Source organism: Thunnus maccoyii, chromosome 20 (assembly GCF_910596095.1).
Source record: "Thunnus maccoyii chromosome 20, fThuMac1.1, whole genome shotgun sequence".
Classification (NCBI taxonomy): domain Eukaryota; kingdom Metazoa; phylum Chordata; class Actinopteri; order Scombriformes; family Scombridae; genus Thunnus; species Thunnus maccoyii.
The window spans coordinates 7,828,815-7,846,664 of record NC_056552.1 but is presented as its reverse complement, the minus strand read 5'-3'; the positions used below and the strand labels follow the sequence as shown (position 1 = coordinate 7,846,664).

At 42.1% G+C, this 17,850-nt stretch overlaps 1 protein-coding gene across 1 annotated transcript in view; it reads left to right on the top strand.

The window, feature by feature from the left end:
• The first annotated feature begins 31 nt into the window (after positions 1-31).
• The window catches only part of LOC121886375 (heparan sulfate glucosamine 3-O-sulfotransferase 3A1-like), a 33,383-nt gene continuing 15,564 nt past the window's right edge, over positions 32-17,850 (top strand). The window contains exon 1 of the mRNA XM_042396291.1: positions 32-718. Within this exon, the coding sequence (XP_042252225.1) occupies positions 150-718 (569 nt within the window). The 5' untranslated portion in view covers positions 32-149. The remainder of the gene's footprint in view (positions 719-17,850) is intronic.

The following is a 17,850-nucleotide window of genomic DNA, read 5'->3' as shown; positions in this document are numbered from 1 at the left end:
CTATTTTTTTTTTTTTTGGAGGAGACAGAGGTGTTATCCGCAGCACACTGTGGATGAAGACTCAGTCCTGGGTTTCTTCATGGCAAGAAGACTCAACAATGTGTGCCTAGCATGGCTGTGGCTCCTGCACCGACCACCCAGGGACCGGTATGGCTTTTAGCCGCATCAGTAAACTGGACCCCCCGTCCCGAGGCATCTTCAGGAAAGCGGCGGTCATGCTGGGCTCCCTCCTCACCTCTCTCTTCCTCCTGCACTGCCTCGCCGACCGCTACAGCACCACCTTGCCCTCACCGGTCAAAGCCTCATCCAGCCGGGCTGCGGGGGTTTTCGAGGACTTGAGGTCGCTGAGGACTAAAAGGCTGGTATACGAATGGACCGCCGGGTCGGAGCTGACGGGCTACGGGGCCACCAGGCGCTCCTCTCGGGTCCTCGCGGATGATGAGCGCGCGGGGCAGGTTTTTGAGCTATCAGAGGAGTCTCTCATCTTGCCGCCGCCGGATTTAGTTGCCTCCAGGAAAGTGTCGCCGAGGTTTGCAGGTAAACTCAGTCCGCTCGGGGAGGGAAGCAAGAAGCTGCCACAAGCTCTCATCATCGGGGTGAAGAAAGGAGGGACCCGGGCTCTGCTGGAGTTTCTCCGGGTTCATCCGGACATCAGAGCCGTTGGAGCGGAGCCGCACTTCTTCGACCGCAACTATGAGAACGGGCTGGAGTGGTACAGGTGAATATTTAATACATTCATTATAAATTGGGGGGGGGGGGGAAACCAATTGAAAGTCAGAGTTTAAACACTTTTTCAGACCCGAGATAAATCTTTTACATTAATTTCTACCATCAAGGTAATAAGTTATTGCAGAGGGAGGATATTAAAAATACATTAATTAACGTCCCTCCTAAAATCTCGGCTCAACTTCTGTATATTGTTATTAGTCATTAAATTGCCATACTGATGGATTGTGTTTATCCAACTTTTTATTTTGCCAACTACTACATCACTGATAGAGATTAGTCTGCACAACCCAGAAATCTTTATTTAACATCTCAACTTTTATAGAAGTAGCCTAATTGCTGCTGGAAGGGTCACTGTGGACAGCCTGTTGATTTATTACGCTACATTAGGGCCTGCTTTTATTAGATGTTATCAGACTGCTCATTTTGTTGCAGATTTTAGGGTTAACTGCCTTTTAAGTTGCTTTGGTCAGGGCCATAGTGGAATCACGGTTTACAGCTTGATTAGGCTGGGAAATAAGACAAGGTTCAATCAAACTATTTAGAATTTCAACCAAGTGGCAGTTTTCTCTGTTGAATCATTGCTGCCTCAGCCTAGATGTCTACCCCTGCCTGTAAAACCACTTGTAAAACTAAAGGTTTCAGTGCAATTTCATCAGTTTCGTCATTCCTAAAATTAACATCGTTGATTTCATGTTTATGACATAGATGCACAATTCTGAAGGCTAATGAGAAGCACTTTTGCAGTAAACATGAGACTTGCTGACTTTTAATATAACTTATTCCCCAATTTTACTTTCTTTTTTTTTATAAGATTCATTGCCTTTTATAAATCCTATAAACACACAGAGCATAATCACACTTTCTGTTACAATTTAATGTAATTATTTATATAGTTTTTGTACATTTGTCCTACTGCAAATCTTTTTTTTCGTCCAAGTTACAGAAATAAGTGTGAAGTCTAATGAAGCTTCTGATCTAAATAGTAAAACTGTGTTTTCTTCTAAAAAGTTAAACTGTGAAGAAAGTAAAAAGCACTTAATGAAATTTGTATATTTTATTTCTAAGCAGGCTTTAAGTTTTCAGCGTTTTATGGTTTCTTGAATATTTACATGAATAAATTAAATTAGAATTAAGCACGACAAAAATAGTGCCAGCATCCGTCCCTTCTTCTTTCTTACTGTTTCAAAAAGTTTTTTTTACAAACTCTTCAGCTAGAAAACACATGTTCAAAGCTTTGCAGACCTTTTTATTCCAAAAAAAAGAGGCTTATTTCAGTCTAGATTTCACATATTCAGTTACAGTCCTGCCTAATAAAAGTGGAACTTTCGAGAAACTCCGGATCGCACATAAACACACATTTACTCTCCGTCAATGTCTCTCCGTCTCCTCGTGGAGGGGTCTGCTCGCTCAAGTCGAATTTGTGATTGATTTCATCTGTCACTGCGAGTGTGTGTGAGTGAGTGTTGTGTGTTCACATTTCCACAGGCCTGTGGGGAATAATGGCTCTGCCTCTCAGTGGTTCTCTGTCTAATGGGGCATTGCCGACATTGCGGCTCTGTTATTAAGAAGGATTAGGGCTATAATGAAAGGTTACCTGAGTGTCTCTGGAGGTATAATTCACCTTTTGATTGAGTTAACACTACACACAGCACCCTCTAAAAAGCCTGGAGACAAAACTTTTACTCTCGCTCACCGACAACTCCCTCCAGACCCTTCTCGCTCACCCTCCCCCCCCCCCTTCCCCTCTCTCTCTCCTCTCCTCCCCCAAACATTCTGGCTCTCTCCCATCTCCCACTCACACACCTCCCTCTTTGTGCCTCTCTGAGAGTGAACATTCTCTTTTCGCCATCACTCTTTCACACCCTTCTGTTTACCTATTCATCCATTGTGGGGTTTTATATCCATGAGGGTCCCATCTATCCCAAGGAGTTGCCAAGATTCTCTGGAATTTGGACCGTGCCTCCAAGGATAGACCTTAGTGCCGGTTCCCCTTAATGCTGTCCATTTAAAACAGAAAAGACCCTTGAATTGAAAAGAGGAATAAATAACTGTTATAACAGCGTGGCCCGCTCTGCAGGAGTTCATCTGTTCTGCGGCGGAGCACTCTTGTGTCAGCTCTCTCTTCAGCGACGTCTGAGTCATCCCGTTGATGGCCTTTGTGTTTTGCGTGGAAGCTTTTGATTGAGTCCCATACAGTTGTCAGCTTGAGGTCACGTAGAGGTGTTTTTGCTCACTTCAGAAGTGCTCGTCGGAAGCAGGAAATCAGTCTGATTGCAATCGCTAAACTTAAATTGGCCCCCTCGTTGAAAATCGTCACAATCAGGGTGACTCGGAGTCGGTTACCGTGCTGCCCGGTTTAAGATTTCAAGGCTGTAAGGGTTTTTAAAACTCGTCCGACACGTGACGGTTTGAAAGCTGACGCGTCAAGATTTAGGAAGAAACTCCTAGGATGCAACTCCGTACTATCAGAATAATACTGTCCTGAAAACAAAAAAGAAATAAAGAAACAACTGTTCATGTTTGTAGAAAACAAGGCCAGATTTTCTGTGACTAATCACTGTATCCAATTTGCTCGAATTATGTGATTCCTTTCATTAGCGACACTGAATACTTAAAACGCGGAGGCTTCCGTCTCAGGAGCCTCTTTGTTTATTGTCGATATGTGTCCTCAGCGTGAATCACTGGTCTCTGTCCCTATGGGAATGTGTGGAACATACTTTAACACCTCTAAGCTCTTAATGTGACGTGGCAACACCTCCAGCCTCCTTTTCCAGCTTTCCCAGAATTATACTTGTCTGGCTTGTTATGGGAATTTCCATCAACTGCCCTCAAAAAGTCAGTCTCACACCCAAAGCTATGATGCAAAAAAAAAAAATCTGTAATTTATTGAGAAGGATAAAAGTTGCCGTTTTGACAGCACGGCTGTCAGGACATGAAACATTGGTAGCTTTAAACTTTTAACTTCACTTTTATGTGTCCAATGACTCCGTATAGTTGTGTAAAATTCCGTCTCACCATCTGTATTTCTTCAGATCTTGGTAACAACTTTATATATTTACTCTTCTACATTTCAATGAGTTTTTCTGGGTGTTCCCGAAGATCATATTCGGCATGTTGAACTCACTATGACCAAAAGAGGAGCGTAATCAGCTTTACTAATGTGTTTCAACCCAAAAAATATGTCTTTGAATACAATCTTATTCTGGCTTTTCATGCACTTTCTGTCAGGAGGCATATTTCAGAAGTCCCTGTCATGTTCTCCTGATAAAGTCAGGCCTTTTGTTAAACAGGAAACCAACACCCGGTCTACAGTAATTGCCCAGTCAGTCAGTGTTACATTTCACTACACATTTCTCAGCGGTGTATCCGTATAATCACACACAACCTGTTAGGCTTTTGTTGTGGAAATGGACACTCGGAGCGAACAAGGAGGTCAAACGCAAATACTGTGAAGTAAGGCAGAGGTCCATGCTACAGACTAGTCAGTATTATGTTTTTGGCCTACTTGGGTTACCGAACGCCCAGCTTTCACCTGTCTAGACCCTGCCGCAGTTCCTGTTTTGATGTCTGCTTCACCAGATCCCTTAATGGGTTAATTACCCTTCATAAAAACATGTGTGACCCGTTAAGCAACAAGGGCACCGTGCCGCCGGCTCCACCGCACACATATTAATGTGGATACACACAAGCAGGGATACGCACATATTTTTCTTCACACAACAAGGCGTTCTGTTTGCCCTCCAGCCCTCAAAGCTGAGACAGATTTTAAACAATCCAGAATTGAAATAAATATCTAGGAAATAAACAGGTGTATGCCAGCAGATCTTTTTTTTGTAATGTTGTAGCCTGTGCTTATCTCCAAGTGTACCCACTCCAGCTTCTCCTCCTAATGTTTTCTTTATGTATGCATTACTGAGAGCCACGAGAGAGTAAATGAAAAGAGTGTGCTCTGCTAGAAAAGCTGAAAAATCATATTAAATTAGGGGTTTCCCTGTTCATAAAACTGGCCGTATTTGAAAAGAAGTTCTGTAATGGTAATAAAAAAAGGGTCTTAATCATAAAAGCAGTGACCCAGTAGGGACTTGTGCTAGAAAGCGGTACGGTCGTGCGGCCTGATCCGTGTGTTTCTGTGCGGTAGTGGTCCGTGTGGCAAGACAAGCTTCAGATGTGGATATGCGTCTATTTTTTTTTTTTTTTCTTTTTCTTCTTCTCTTCAAATGCAATTCAAGATCCAGATGTAAATGTGTGGAATAATATTACGTGCTCGACTGTGTTTAAATTCCATGAATGCCGTTTTTTTTTTTTCTTTTGTGATTAGCGTTTTTTTTTTCTTCTTATATTAATCTAGCCCATTGGGTTTGTTGATACAACTCCATTAAAAAAGAAAAAAAAAAAAGACTAAGAAAATAAAGTCACATTTGTCGAGTGCTGACGATGAAAAGCTGTTGAATTCTCGGTGTTTGAAATGAGGCCGACATCCAAGTTTCCCATATGTTGGCTCTGTTTACAGTGGGTGTCAATTCATTTGGTGGCAGGGTTTAAAAACTCTGTCCTTGTTTACTGCTGCCTGACGTTTTAACTTGTAATTCTGAGCGTGGAGAGTAGCGCTGAGTGTCACCACTGATTTCACAAGTCGATTTGATTTCTGATTCTCATTCAATATTGATCGGGTTATAGATATTTCAGCTACAGTACTATTTTTTCTTGGATATGAAAGAGATATTCAGAGAACTAATGCTGTAAATTGTAAAAGGAACCCTCCAACCTGGTAGATTATTAAAAATATTAATGTTTGCATTAAGAATTAACCTCAAAGCATTAATTATCATTTTATTAAACATGACCATGTTACTACTACAACACAATATAGTGCAACTCTACAGACTCTACAGTCAGTATTAAGTGACCAGATAACAATGGTACTATCACTAGTACTAGTACTATTAGTAATATTTTACCTCCATTTTGCACGTTTTACATATGGCTTTGCTTTTGTCCAGCTCTTCTCTGTCTTCATATTGTTTTTTAATCCGAAATGCAACCAGACATCTGCCTTTAGGCGTGGCGTTGCCTTCGGTGGAGCAGCTCCTTCCATGTTTTTTGATTCAACTGAGGTTCACTAGTCTCTCACGTAGCCAGATCCCGTCGTACGTAGAACCAAAGGCTGGCCATGCGAGACTAACGGGGTTAAAAAGCTTCACGCATCCACGGGAAAAGGAAATATATTAAAAGATCAAACTTGAGATTTGATGAATCAATATTGGATCATTCAAATGAAGATCGATTTGAATCGGAAAATTTAATTTTTTAAACCTAGCCCTAGTGGAGAGGTTTGAGGACTAGTGGAAAGCATGACAACTCTAAATTGGAGATGTTAATGTGAAGAAATTCCTGAAAGTTATGTGTCTTATAGGACAGTAAAGTTGTTGTAACAGTCACCCTAAAGCAGCTCCTATGATTTTATCAATTCACAGACATATACACAGTTGGTAAAAACATACAGAACGAGTTCCAACATGCGTGTGTATGTGTTTATTGTGTGCCTGCAGCAGGTTGTCATGACAAAACAACACACCAGCTGGAGCATGAGGCTATGTGTGTGTATACTATGTGTCCATATTTATATGAGCATGCAGACTGTAAGCACCTCCAGGGTACTTTTGGCGCTTGCTGCTGCCCTTGGATGTCACCCAGAAAGGAATACAGGAATGACATGTTACTCAGACTTTTAAAATAGAGAGATTTAGTTGAAAATAGTTTGGTCTTCACTGCCCGGGCTCTTTGCACCACTCTACAAACCAACATTCAAATACTTCACTTGCCTATCTGGATTTATATAACCATATCAGCCAAAACCATGTGGAACATCCTGGTGTTATGTGTCTGTGTGTGTAAACCCTTAAAAATGCTCCTCCATGGTCTCGTTATAGAGACTTTGAAAGGAGCCATTTGTTCAAGCAATTCTCAGTCGAGATTTTGAAAACAGATTTACCCATTTCCCCTAATTGTTCCCTTGTTTGATTTAGCCTGTTTTGACGCTGCAATAAAAAATACCAGGCAGTAATGAAATATTCTCAGAGGTCCTGTGAAATGCCTGTGGGTGGTAATTTTCTAATGTAGTTAGACATGTTTCGTCATGAAACAGGATGTTGGAATGGGACTTGTTTCGGAAGGGAAAGGTTTTAAATACTGAGAGGAGATTCCCAGTGTATGAAACCTGCAGGTCTACCTTCAAGTTTAGAATTAAATCCTTTCCAAAATAAACTATGTTTGGCTGGATTGTCAGAAAAGTTATGTGGTTATTGAATGTGCGCTTAAGTACAAGATGTATTTGCCAAAAATTCTCAATGTTCCACAAGATGGAATTTCAATGTAAGAGTTAACTAAAAATGGTTTTTTGAAATATATTTGGCATACAATGATAAAAAAAAAGCAGGATGTTTACAGAATTAGATATTGAGTGAGGCAGTTTTTCTGGAGCAGAACTGCATCTGCTAACATAAGGGCAGGTTTGAGGAGGGCAGGTGGAGCAGAGAGCAGCAGAGGTGGAAGGGTCACGGTTGGGGTTGTAGAGGGCACACACACAGCGGACGTAACGTGATCACCAGAGACCTCCTGAGCATGAGCTCTGAGCTGCCTTTGGATTGTGAAAGTGATTATCGGGGGGTATAATTGTAAAACCGGGACACTCACCTCCTGCTGAAAGCATGTAACCCACCAGCGACTGCAGTCCCCCCCCACCACCACCACCACCAACTCCTTGACCTCCGCCACCCCCTCCGACAACTTTGCATGCCCTTAGCAGCTGAACCTAGGAGGCCCCATGCAGGGGAGGTAGATAGAAGCTAGGGGGCTATCCAAAGTAGTGCCTGTCAGCAGCTGCCCTCTGGCATCCTGGGAATCTGCCCCCCGATGGGTGGGTGAGGACAGGTAGCAGGTGCAGGGTGCTCTGCAGACACCACCTGGATCTCACACCTGATGTATTCACCTGATGCAGCTAAAGTAAGAGCTGTTTGTCGTGTTCTTGCAACCTAGCAAGTTGAAGGACGCTAACCGGTTCCTTTAGTCCAAATATTTCAGGTCTCAGGGATCAGGAACTCTTGAAGCTTTGATGAACATGTGCAGAAAGGGAGTGTGATTGATCACGGTCAGGAGGGTCAAGGGGCCTGCCACAGAATGTGCCACACTCAGAGTTCACAATGCCAACAGATGGTACTGTAACATTGGGATCGGGTTGCATTGTTTCTAGGATTCTGTTGTTTATTCACTTTTGGGTTTCTGTATACTCTAGTCAGCAACCTGTTTTACCCCATCATATCTCAGGCCCATTCAGCTTAGCAGCTGTTGGTCTTTTTATGAGGTATTAGCCCATACATTATGAAACATTTATTCTGGATTCATATTTCAAAAGGAGCACTTGAGGTCACATTGTGCTTGACTGTACAAAAATATATTGCACTGTAAAGCTACAATGTGCTGTCATCATTTCTATCGTCTTATTGTTTCTGATGGAGAAATGTGAGATGTTTGACCTTTTCGAGACATTACCTTCATGTCTGCAGCTTGGTGGTCTATTTTCAGGCGATATACCGTTACTGATTTAGTGGTTTTCGAGCAATGTCCATGAATGTAAGTGATGTTTATTGTCCTTGAACTCTATGGAAACCTGCCAGGTAATGTTTTCTAACATTGCAGCAGTCCTGCCTCCAGGCACTCCTCACAAGCAGTATGACTGAAGTGAAACAAGGTTAAAACCTAGTATATGGCTGGACTGTGTATGAAATGCTAGAGGGATACAGGAAGTGGCGACACTTGGCGACCAAGTCCCAAGGAAGTGCACCAGGCTTTGACTGAAGCCAATTTGACAAAGAGCCTTTCTCAATACTAAGTACACCAAGTTCGGACTTGCGTAGTTGCTACTTCAGACTTGGCAAGTTCAACTCAGGAGTACAAACTCTGAGGACTGGAGGACACAGTACCATCATTCTGCAGTTGGAACAGTAACGCACTTGCTGTCAGCAGCAGCTCAGCTTCAACACAACTTACCTGACTGTACTGTGACAAAATAATCTCCAGTCAAAGCTCCACTAACACTTTTTTCTCACAAAAAAATGACCTCATTGACAGAGAGACACAGTAATTTATGTCATTCAGTCTGTGACGCAGACTATATAAAGTCCAAACTGTTATGTAGCTTAATAAAATAAAATGAAATTTAATATAGATTGAGCTGTTCATTTTAATACATTTATATTGAAATGTGGTGATATCTGTACATATTGAGCCCCAGAGTCTACGCTGTTGTTCTGTCCAGTAAAAACATGAAGCTTCACTTTACTTTCAGACAAACTAATGCGGCAGCTACAATTGTTAGGTTTCATCTGAGACCAACATTTATCTTCCAGAAGGAATTATATCATATATCAAAATGCTACGGAGACATTGGAGCCAGGGGTAAATCACCAAAGAGCACAGATCAGTTCATCGGATCATGTTCTCCATGGGATGAGGAAGGATGTTGACCAGCTGATAATCTCAGGAGTTGGGCCTCTAGAGCCTGAGATGACCAGCTGGTCTCACCCGCCCATCAGTCCCTCACATCTCCGTAAACGCCTGAGCAAATTCCCACATAGGCATTATCTGGATACACTGACCACATGTTGGAAATCTAAATAGTTACTTTCTTACCTGAACAAAGTGACATATCAGTCCTACAGCGAATATTACAACAGCTTTTAGCTTGGCTCAAAATCTCCGCCATTGTTGCCAGTTGGTGGCGAAATGCATTCTGGGATACTTGGCTGTCCCAAGCTTCAGCCACCTTCGGCTGACCAGTGATGTTACTTCATCAGTCAGTCACTCACTAAGTCAGTCAGTCAGTGACAGACATTTGCGTTTATATGGCTGGACCTGCTATTGTGGTCCAGCCAAAAGGAACAAATCATGTTGGCAATTTTCTTCCTGTACTATATTTCTGTTCCTCTACTGTATGTTTCAATATTTTGTTCTTGGCAGTCCAAGATTGATGGAAGTTAAGTGTTATCCTTCTACAAACAAAGAGAGACTGTAACCCTATCATTTGGCACTGGAGAGTCAAGGGGCTTTAGACTAGACTGTTTCAGCTCTCTTCGTAGAAGTGAACTAAACAAACCGCAAAACAACCTCCAGAATTCATGCGTATCAAGATTTTCAGAGGATTTGCCAGTATGCTTTAGGATTTTAGAAACGTGCAGCCAAACCCACGTTATTTGGGCACAGAAGGGCTTGGTAAATGATGCATGTATGGAGCATGTACATGTTATAGCCCTCAGTGGTGCGGATTGGCAGGTAAACCAACGCCTCAGCGTGATGGATCTCTCTTTCCCATCTCACAGGCAACAGCTTTATCACAGGACGGGGAGTCCTACGTATTTTCCACCAGAGAGCAAAAGACAGAGACAGACAGAGAGAGAGGGGAGAACCAGAGCTATGGAAAGCATGGGAACCAATAAAAAGAAGGAAGCCCTCTCCTCTTGGGTCCTCCATTTTCCATTCCTATAGTGTTTTCTTTAAAATACTTTTGCCACAGATTCCTCATTTTTCTGGCACACATCTCCGTCCTGTATTTCAAGTCCCCGTAAAATTAAAAAACATTAAAGTGTTTACTACTCAAGGAAGTTGGAGGTTCATCTTTCCAGCCCTTTACTTCCGTTCACTCAATAGGAAAAGTCTTTCACTCTTTTCAAGGGTCTTTTTTTGGGCTTACTGGCCAAACATGGAATTGTTTCCTTTTCAGTCTCTGTGCTTAAAGGCATGGACTCTGACACACTTGCCATGTGTGCTATCTGCAGCTGCCTGTGTGGTGATAGGGTGGCACCAAACATCCTTTTTCTCTTGCTCCACTGGGACATGGCCAGTGCCAGTCGCCTTGGCAGAGTCCGCCCTGCAGACATGGGCCGAGGATATGCCAGACGGCACCTCAGGCACAACCTCTATTTGACTGCCCAACCTCTGTCTCCATGCAAAACAGAGAATTACACTGTAGCTAAGCTTGAGAGAGTGTGTGTGTGTGTGTGTGGCTCTTGGAGTCCATCTGAAATGTGGGATTGGCATTTTTTTGGCATGATCGACAAAGAGGCCAGCACATTATTTCCTTCAGATGTTATTTTGGAGCTTTCAGCACTTCTACATCCAGTGTATTCTGTATATTCCTGCTAGATGACGAACAAAGAGTTGTATAGTAGTGATGAGTGAAATAAAACTTGCTGAAGATTAGGGTTTGGCAGTACTATAGACCATGACCAGAAATCCTGCACAATTTTTAAAATAGCTAATAATGGAGGTGGTGAATGGAGAGAGAATGACAGAGTGGCATTTAATCTGCCTTGAGAGTGATTTTATTCAAACAGAAGCACTGCAGATCCATTGCATGTGCGGTTTTTGAAAAGCTACCTGGTTCCTCAAGTACAAATCCAGCTGTTCAAACAAATGCTTTACATAGTCTTTTGTATTTCACATTTGAAAGGTTGCATAGCACAAAACAGGCAATTCACTGTGCTCTATAGAGGGATTTATCTTTATAAATGATCAATTAAAATGTATCACAAATATTCTATGACATAGAGAGTAAAGATTTACCCTTTTCTTCAAATTCACAAAGTCAAACAAGAGTCTCTAGAATTCCAGCTGCTCTATTTTTAATTTTCTCAATCATTTTATTCATTTGGAGAAAAGATGGCAGACAGCTTTTACTAACTACCCCGAATGCCAGGCTGCTTGATTAAAGAGAGGAATGTGTTAGAAAATGAGTTTGCCACCCTAGACCCGTTTATTGATAGATGGAGTGCAACAGCACAGCCTGTGTCTTTTTACATAAAGATGGAAGAGGGTGATAAAGGTTCTGTGTAGCGCACAGGCCGTGATTGATATGCCCACAGAGGAGTGCAGGGAAGCCACCCAGTAATTCAATTAATCTTAACCTGAGCACTAGTAATTGCTACTGTAACTAGGTCTGACTGTACATTAGACAGGAGGGAGATCGCTGTCAGAGGAACATGTCCAGCTAATAGAAGTAGGAAGGAACATCCTCGGTGCTCTGGAGTTGCACAAAAGGGCTTCTTTTTCTCACTATTATCCTTTCTCCTTAGATGAGGATTTGCATGTTAATGAGAGGAGCAGGGAACAGATTTCCTCAGTTGCGGACCAGTATGAGAAAAGTGAGAGATGAACCATGGCAGGGAAATTATGGATGCAAAATCTAGGAGCAGCTTTTCACCACTGTTCAGAAGACACATTCTCCCTTTAGAGAGTTATGTAATCATCTGTGGAAACAAAATGTCAATTTAAAAGAAGAATCCGACACTTAGGGAAACACGCTTATTCGCTTTCTTGGCAAGAGTTAGATAAGAAGATTGATAGCACTCTTGTATCTGTCTGTTAAATATGAAGATACAGCCAGTAGACATTTAGCTTAGCTTAGCATAAAGACTGGAAACATGGGGAAACAGCTAGCATGGCTCTGTTAACAAAATCCACCTACCAGCACCTCTAAAGCTAATTAATTAACATGTTATATATTGTTCGTTTAACAAAAACCACAGTGTAGAAACGACAGTGAGTTTGACCATTTTTGGCTGCGTGCAGTGACTTCCTTGTGTGTTATCCTAAACCCCTGTAAAACCACGAATTGTCATTTTTTCTGCCGCTTTTCATGAAAGAAACACAGGTGTATCCTTTATTGACTTAAATGATCGGACCAGGTCATTGTTTTTTCTGTTCTTTTGTGTCTAGCCCCTATTGAACTCTATAATAAATGCTGTCGGATTGTCAGAAATCCTTTGAACACACCCTGAGATATTGATCTTATTGTGTCCTGTAAGAGCACAACAGTGGTTCGAAGGTGTTGACCCGAAGAGACAGGAAGACAAGACTTTTTATGGGCTGGTTTTATGCATCCTCTAGAAACTTGACACCTCAAGAACAGCGGATAAATCAAGTTTACAGTAAAATCTATTTTTCTTACCCCCCTATGTCTCATTTCTTTGCCACACCTATCTTTTCTCATCAGCTCGTGTCCTTTCCCCCCCCCCGTGAGCCACATTAGTTCCTGTCACTGAGTTCGAGCTGGATCACCAAGTTCCAGATCCAACGCCGAGCGTTTTGTAAAAAAACGTTATATCAATACCTTATGTTTCATTTCTGCATTATTGCAGTCATTTTTATTTATGCAGCTGGCTAGTTCTGAGTCAGCCACGGTCAGTTTGGACTAAGGGTGTAACAACATTGTGGAGCCTGTGGGACTTGACATGAACCGAAGTCATTTAACCGTCAAACATGTGGTGGGGCCGGGGCTCATTATATCATTATGTTGTCAGGGTGATTGTTTATTCTGACATCCTCGTCTCACACGGACACATCCTCCCCTACAGTCATATCCATATCATCAATAAGAGGAGGAACCTGGTTATTTAAAACTAGCCACCAGCATAGACAGATGTCAGGAGATATAGGATTCAAAGTGTCCTCTAACAAGACGGTTGTGTGTTCCTCATCCGCTGTAGCTCCCGCCGAACACGCCCCCATCAATTATTAATCCAGCCAATTAGCAAGGCTGCATTATTCACCAGGAAGCTGTGATCACATCCATTAACGGCGCTGCCTGTTCTCATCGTGGCTCTCCCATGCTGCACTTGCACAACGCACATATTTGATCACCAAATTGCGCTTTCAGCATATTTCGTAACAGGCAAATTCACCGATGTGGATATGCATGCACTAATAGTGACCTTTTTTATCTTTTTCTTTTATTTTTTCAGCACAAACCGAGTACTTTTATCATATTCAAAGGAAGATTGAGCGAAATATATTCAATTTTCCTTCGTTAAACCAGGGTTAAGGCTTTTACTTGTAGTAGCAGCACATCTAAAATTATCATGCCCACCCTATTTAGCTCTGTATCGAAAGTAATGTTTTCGCTGCCCTCCCACTGTTTCCCAGGCTCTACAAAGAGAGCAGTGATCCTGATTGCTTGTCACTTGGATTTATGGACCCTCAAATCGCTGAACAAAATCACTTCCTGTTTTTTCCCTGTGTTTACTGGACACACAGGCGGGCAGCCGCGCATTTGATAAAAAGTGATTTATTTTCATTTGCTTATCTGGTTAATTGATGTCCCCCAGGCCTCCCTGACAGCCATAATTTCATTATACAAACAATTTAGAGAAGTTTGATTAACACAAATGAGAGTTCAGGACCCCCACCGGTTTACATGTTGTCCCTACACATTCGGAGTCGTGCTTTTCTTCACATTGACTCTCCGTGTGACTAAGCCCTTTGTACCAGAGTCATCATTAACCACTCTCTATCACAATAGACAGTAGCCAAGAAATATCTTAACCATTACTCTATTAATCACAATGAAATGGTGTCGCGCCATTTTACTTCGTCTACAAAACTGCCTCCCATTATAAGTGCACATTGAAAACGTCAGAATGTTTTGTTTTAATCATTATACTGTAATTTAACATGTGTTTGAGATTTAGGGAATGCGTTGGAATGACACAATATATGGCTGATTAAAAATTCTCCCCTTCAACTAGATTCTCATTATAGCCATTGAGACGCAACAGTATTGATTTTGTTGTTTAGGATTCACCAGGGGCATTGATTTATGGGTCTTCTGAGACAACTGTGTGTAATTAGGCTCATATTGTCAAGGGCTCACCCCACCATCGCCTCAGCTGTAGTGGTCCTCATTGATGATTCTGTGCTTTGTTTGCACCGCCAAATGTTATGTGAGCGGTAATGGAGAGGCCCTAAACACACACACACACACACACACATGCACCGGAATGCACATGTGCACGCACAGGCGCACGCATGCATGCACAGACTCTGTGGCTGTCGTGGGCTGGTCTGTTTCTGACATACCATTTATTACATCATGTTATTTTCCACTCAGCCAAGCAGCAGCAGCAGCAGCAGCAGCAGCAGTGAATATTCTTTTTCACTGCCCTGTTTTTGCTCTTATGTTTCTTTTCTCTTTCTTGTATCCAACTGGCTTTTAAACAGGGTCGGCTCTGGCAAGGTGTAAATCCAGCAGGAGGGATTTCCCCCTCACCCACAAAGCTCTTACTTCTGGCAATCGAGTGCCAGCGTGCGTTTCTAGCTCTCCCCGATGAACTCTTGGATGCACATTATAGCAAAATGGCTCCTTACAAAGCTCTTTTGAGTCTCTAGGTGAATGTACAAGCACGCACATGCAGACAGACTCAGTCAAGAAGAACTACATGCCCTCACAAACATATGTTTGTACTAGAGCCCGACCGATATATATCGGTCAGCCGATATTGGCCTATTGGTGTATATGTTGTCCAATATTTTTATTTTTATTTTTTAAAGTCATATAGGCTGCATTTTATGTATTTTTTTCTTAATATTTCTTAATAAAGGTTAATGTATATGCACATATGTTTTATGTTCTATGTGTTTTTTTTATTTATAGTAATTCATAATTAATACATTTCCAGTGAAGTTAACTGTTTCAATGCACTGATGTCACTATAATAATAAAGTTTATTGTTAAACTGTAAAATATCATGCCACCATTACATATCTTTGTCACAAGTGTTTGATTTGAGCCACATTTGCGGGATCACTGCAAAAAAAGTGTGTTTATATATATATATGTCCTGTATATAGGAGATTATCGGGCGATATATCAATATCAGAATTTTCATACTCCCTAATATCGGTATCAGCAACAGCCCCAAAAACCCAGTATCACTGTAAATGATACATTTTCTCTCTCATACAGTCACCCATTTATTAAACCCATGCCAATTGTTTACAACTAATTATACATTTTCTTCGCCACCATTTATTCTATAGGTTTACAAGTGCATTACAGGCCCCTAATGTAAATGCAAATGTGATTGAAAGTGGTTCATAATAGCCTCCATTCAACTGTCATGAATATGAATGGCATTAATATGCATTTCGTTTTGGTTTGCTTCTTTTCTCCGTAAATGTGTTCTCTTGAATGATCGTGCACACCCAGCCCCTCCTCATCATTGTCTTTACACTCTATTTATTTATTTTCTAATTGTGATTTGGACAGACCGTATTTATTCATCCCGCAGCCTCTCTCTGTATGTAAGGCACATCCGTCATTCAAGCCTGGCAGAGTTTGACTCAATAACAGCGCAAATATCCAGCCATTATCTCTCTGCGGAGTACTCCCTCAATGTTAATGTGTTTTTAGGACGATTACATCAATGTGAAATATTGAAAAATAACCCTCTGATTGATAACATGAATCATCAAGCCTGTGTCCCCTCCCTCTTGAACACCTCATTTACCATCTCCAAGGCAACGTGCAGGGGAACTGCCGACATGCAATCACCTGCTCACATTAGATCAGGTTATGGCACTGGCTTAGTAATCAGGCAGACCTGGGGAGAATTAGAACATTCGTTATTGGACTGATACGGGAAAACAGCTGCATGGACCATACCTCTGTAATGCTGTACATAAATACACCACAGACCTGCTCGTAAAAGAATGAAGCGCAACATCCCTCATGGAGATAGTGTTAATATATAGCTCTTTATGTATAGGAGCCTTTAAATCAATAATCTAGCTCAGCTGCAAGGTTGAAACAGTTTGAATGCAGGAGGTAAAGTATTAAAATGAGGCGTCGCTACTTCAAAATTACAAATTTATCTGGATTTCATGACAGCGTGCAACATCTGGCATAGAACTGTCACTATGTTTCATGTTCTCCCTTTTTCCCCGTCATCATAAAAATCATTACCATGATGTTAATGAGGATAGTTTCTGATATCCGTATCACACATAACGTAGTCATTCTCTGTTCTAACTGTATTCTGTTGTCGACATTAGACCGAACTCTTCACATTTCTAAAACAAGTAGCGATTGACTGGTTACAGCACCATGAAACCACAACATTGTGTCTGGGAAGCCTAGAAAGCCCTAGAAAATTGATGAACAATAATATTGACTCTTTGCACAGTTAAACTCAACATAATGATAAACATAATTAACACAATGATGTCAAAATAAAGGATAAAGAGTACATGGTGGGAAGCCAGTGAGGGATCAAAAACCTTGTTGTTGGACCAGAAACCCTTATTGGTCGGTCTGGGTGCCTCCGCGGGCATGGGTGGGATCGGGGGGATAGCGTGAACCCAAAACTAGAATAAAAAAAATAAAAAGAGATCACTTTAATATAGTGAATGAAAGCTGATGTTTCAAATTATTTTAAAAAAGGCACATCATTTGCGTTTGTGGTTTGTGTCAGTCTCGTCTCTGTGCTCAAACTCACTTTCCTGCTTCAGCAGTTTGCCTTTTTTTAGCCGGGATGGGGGAGAAAAAAAAAAGACCTGCACACTACACTATACACATTGTCCTAACTCTGACAATGAGGTTCTGCCCTGTAATTACATTCTATTTCTAAAACCATCCATCTCTGCTCACAGAGAGCTGACAGGCTAAAACATTAGCACGTTGTCAGCGGCTCCTCAGACGCCGCAGCTCTCCGTTACACTTCATATTATCTTGCGCCCTCCGTCCAGCCTCCCAGATGGAGTTACCTCTCTGCAGTCTGCGGAGGAAGAGGAGGTGTTTTCCTGTTACGCGGCCAGTTTAGCTCAGCCGTGATGGGGCCTCCTGGTTTCTCACTGGGGGTCTGTTGAATTCTGGGTCACAGCCCAGCCCCAGGCAACCGCTGGCTCCGCTCTCGCCATTCTGTGTCGTTTTTAGCCCCCCGTAACATTCTACAGCGGGTAATTTTTCACCTTTTCTTTCAGCGACAACCTGTTCTCCATCTCGCCCCACCTCGCTGGCACTGTTTTACAATCGCCGTTAGCTGGTGCAACCGGTGCTGGATAGCGCGGAGACCTCACACACCTCAACGTCACCTGTTCGTTATGTGCGGCGCTGTTTGCCTCAACAGAAACGAGCTGCGCCAAAAGTTCCATTTCCCCCCGGGCTATTTATTTAATGGATAATGCAAGGGATGCAAAATGGAAATCACGCATTCAACCATGTCTTAAACACCGACTCCTCCCTGCCTGCCTTCCTGAACTGCATTCACTCTCATCCCCCGGTGAGCATAAATC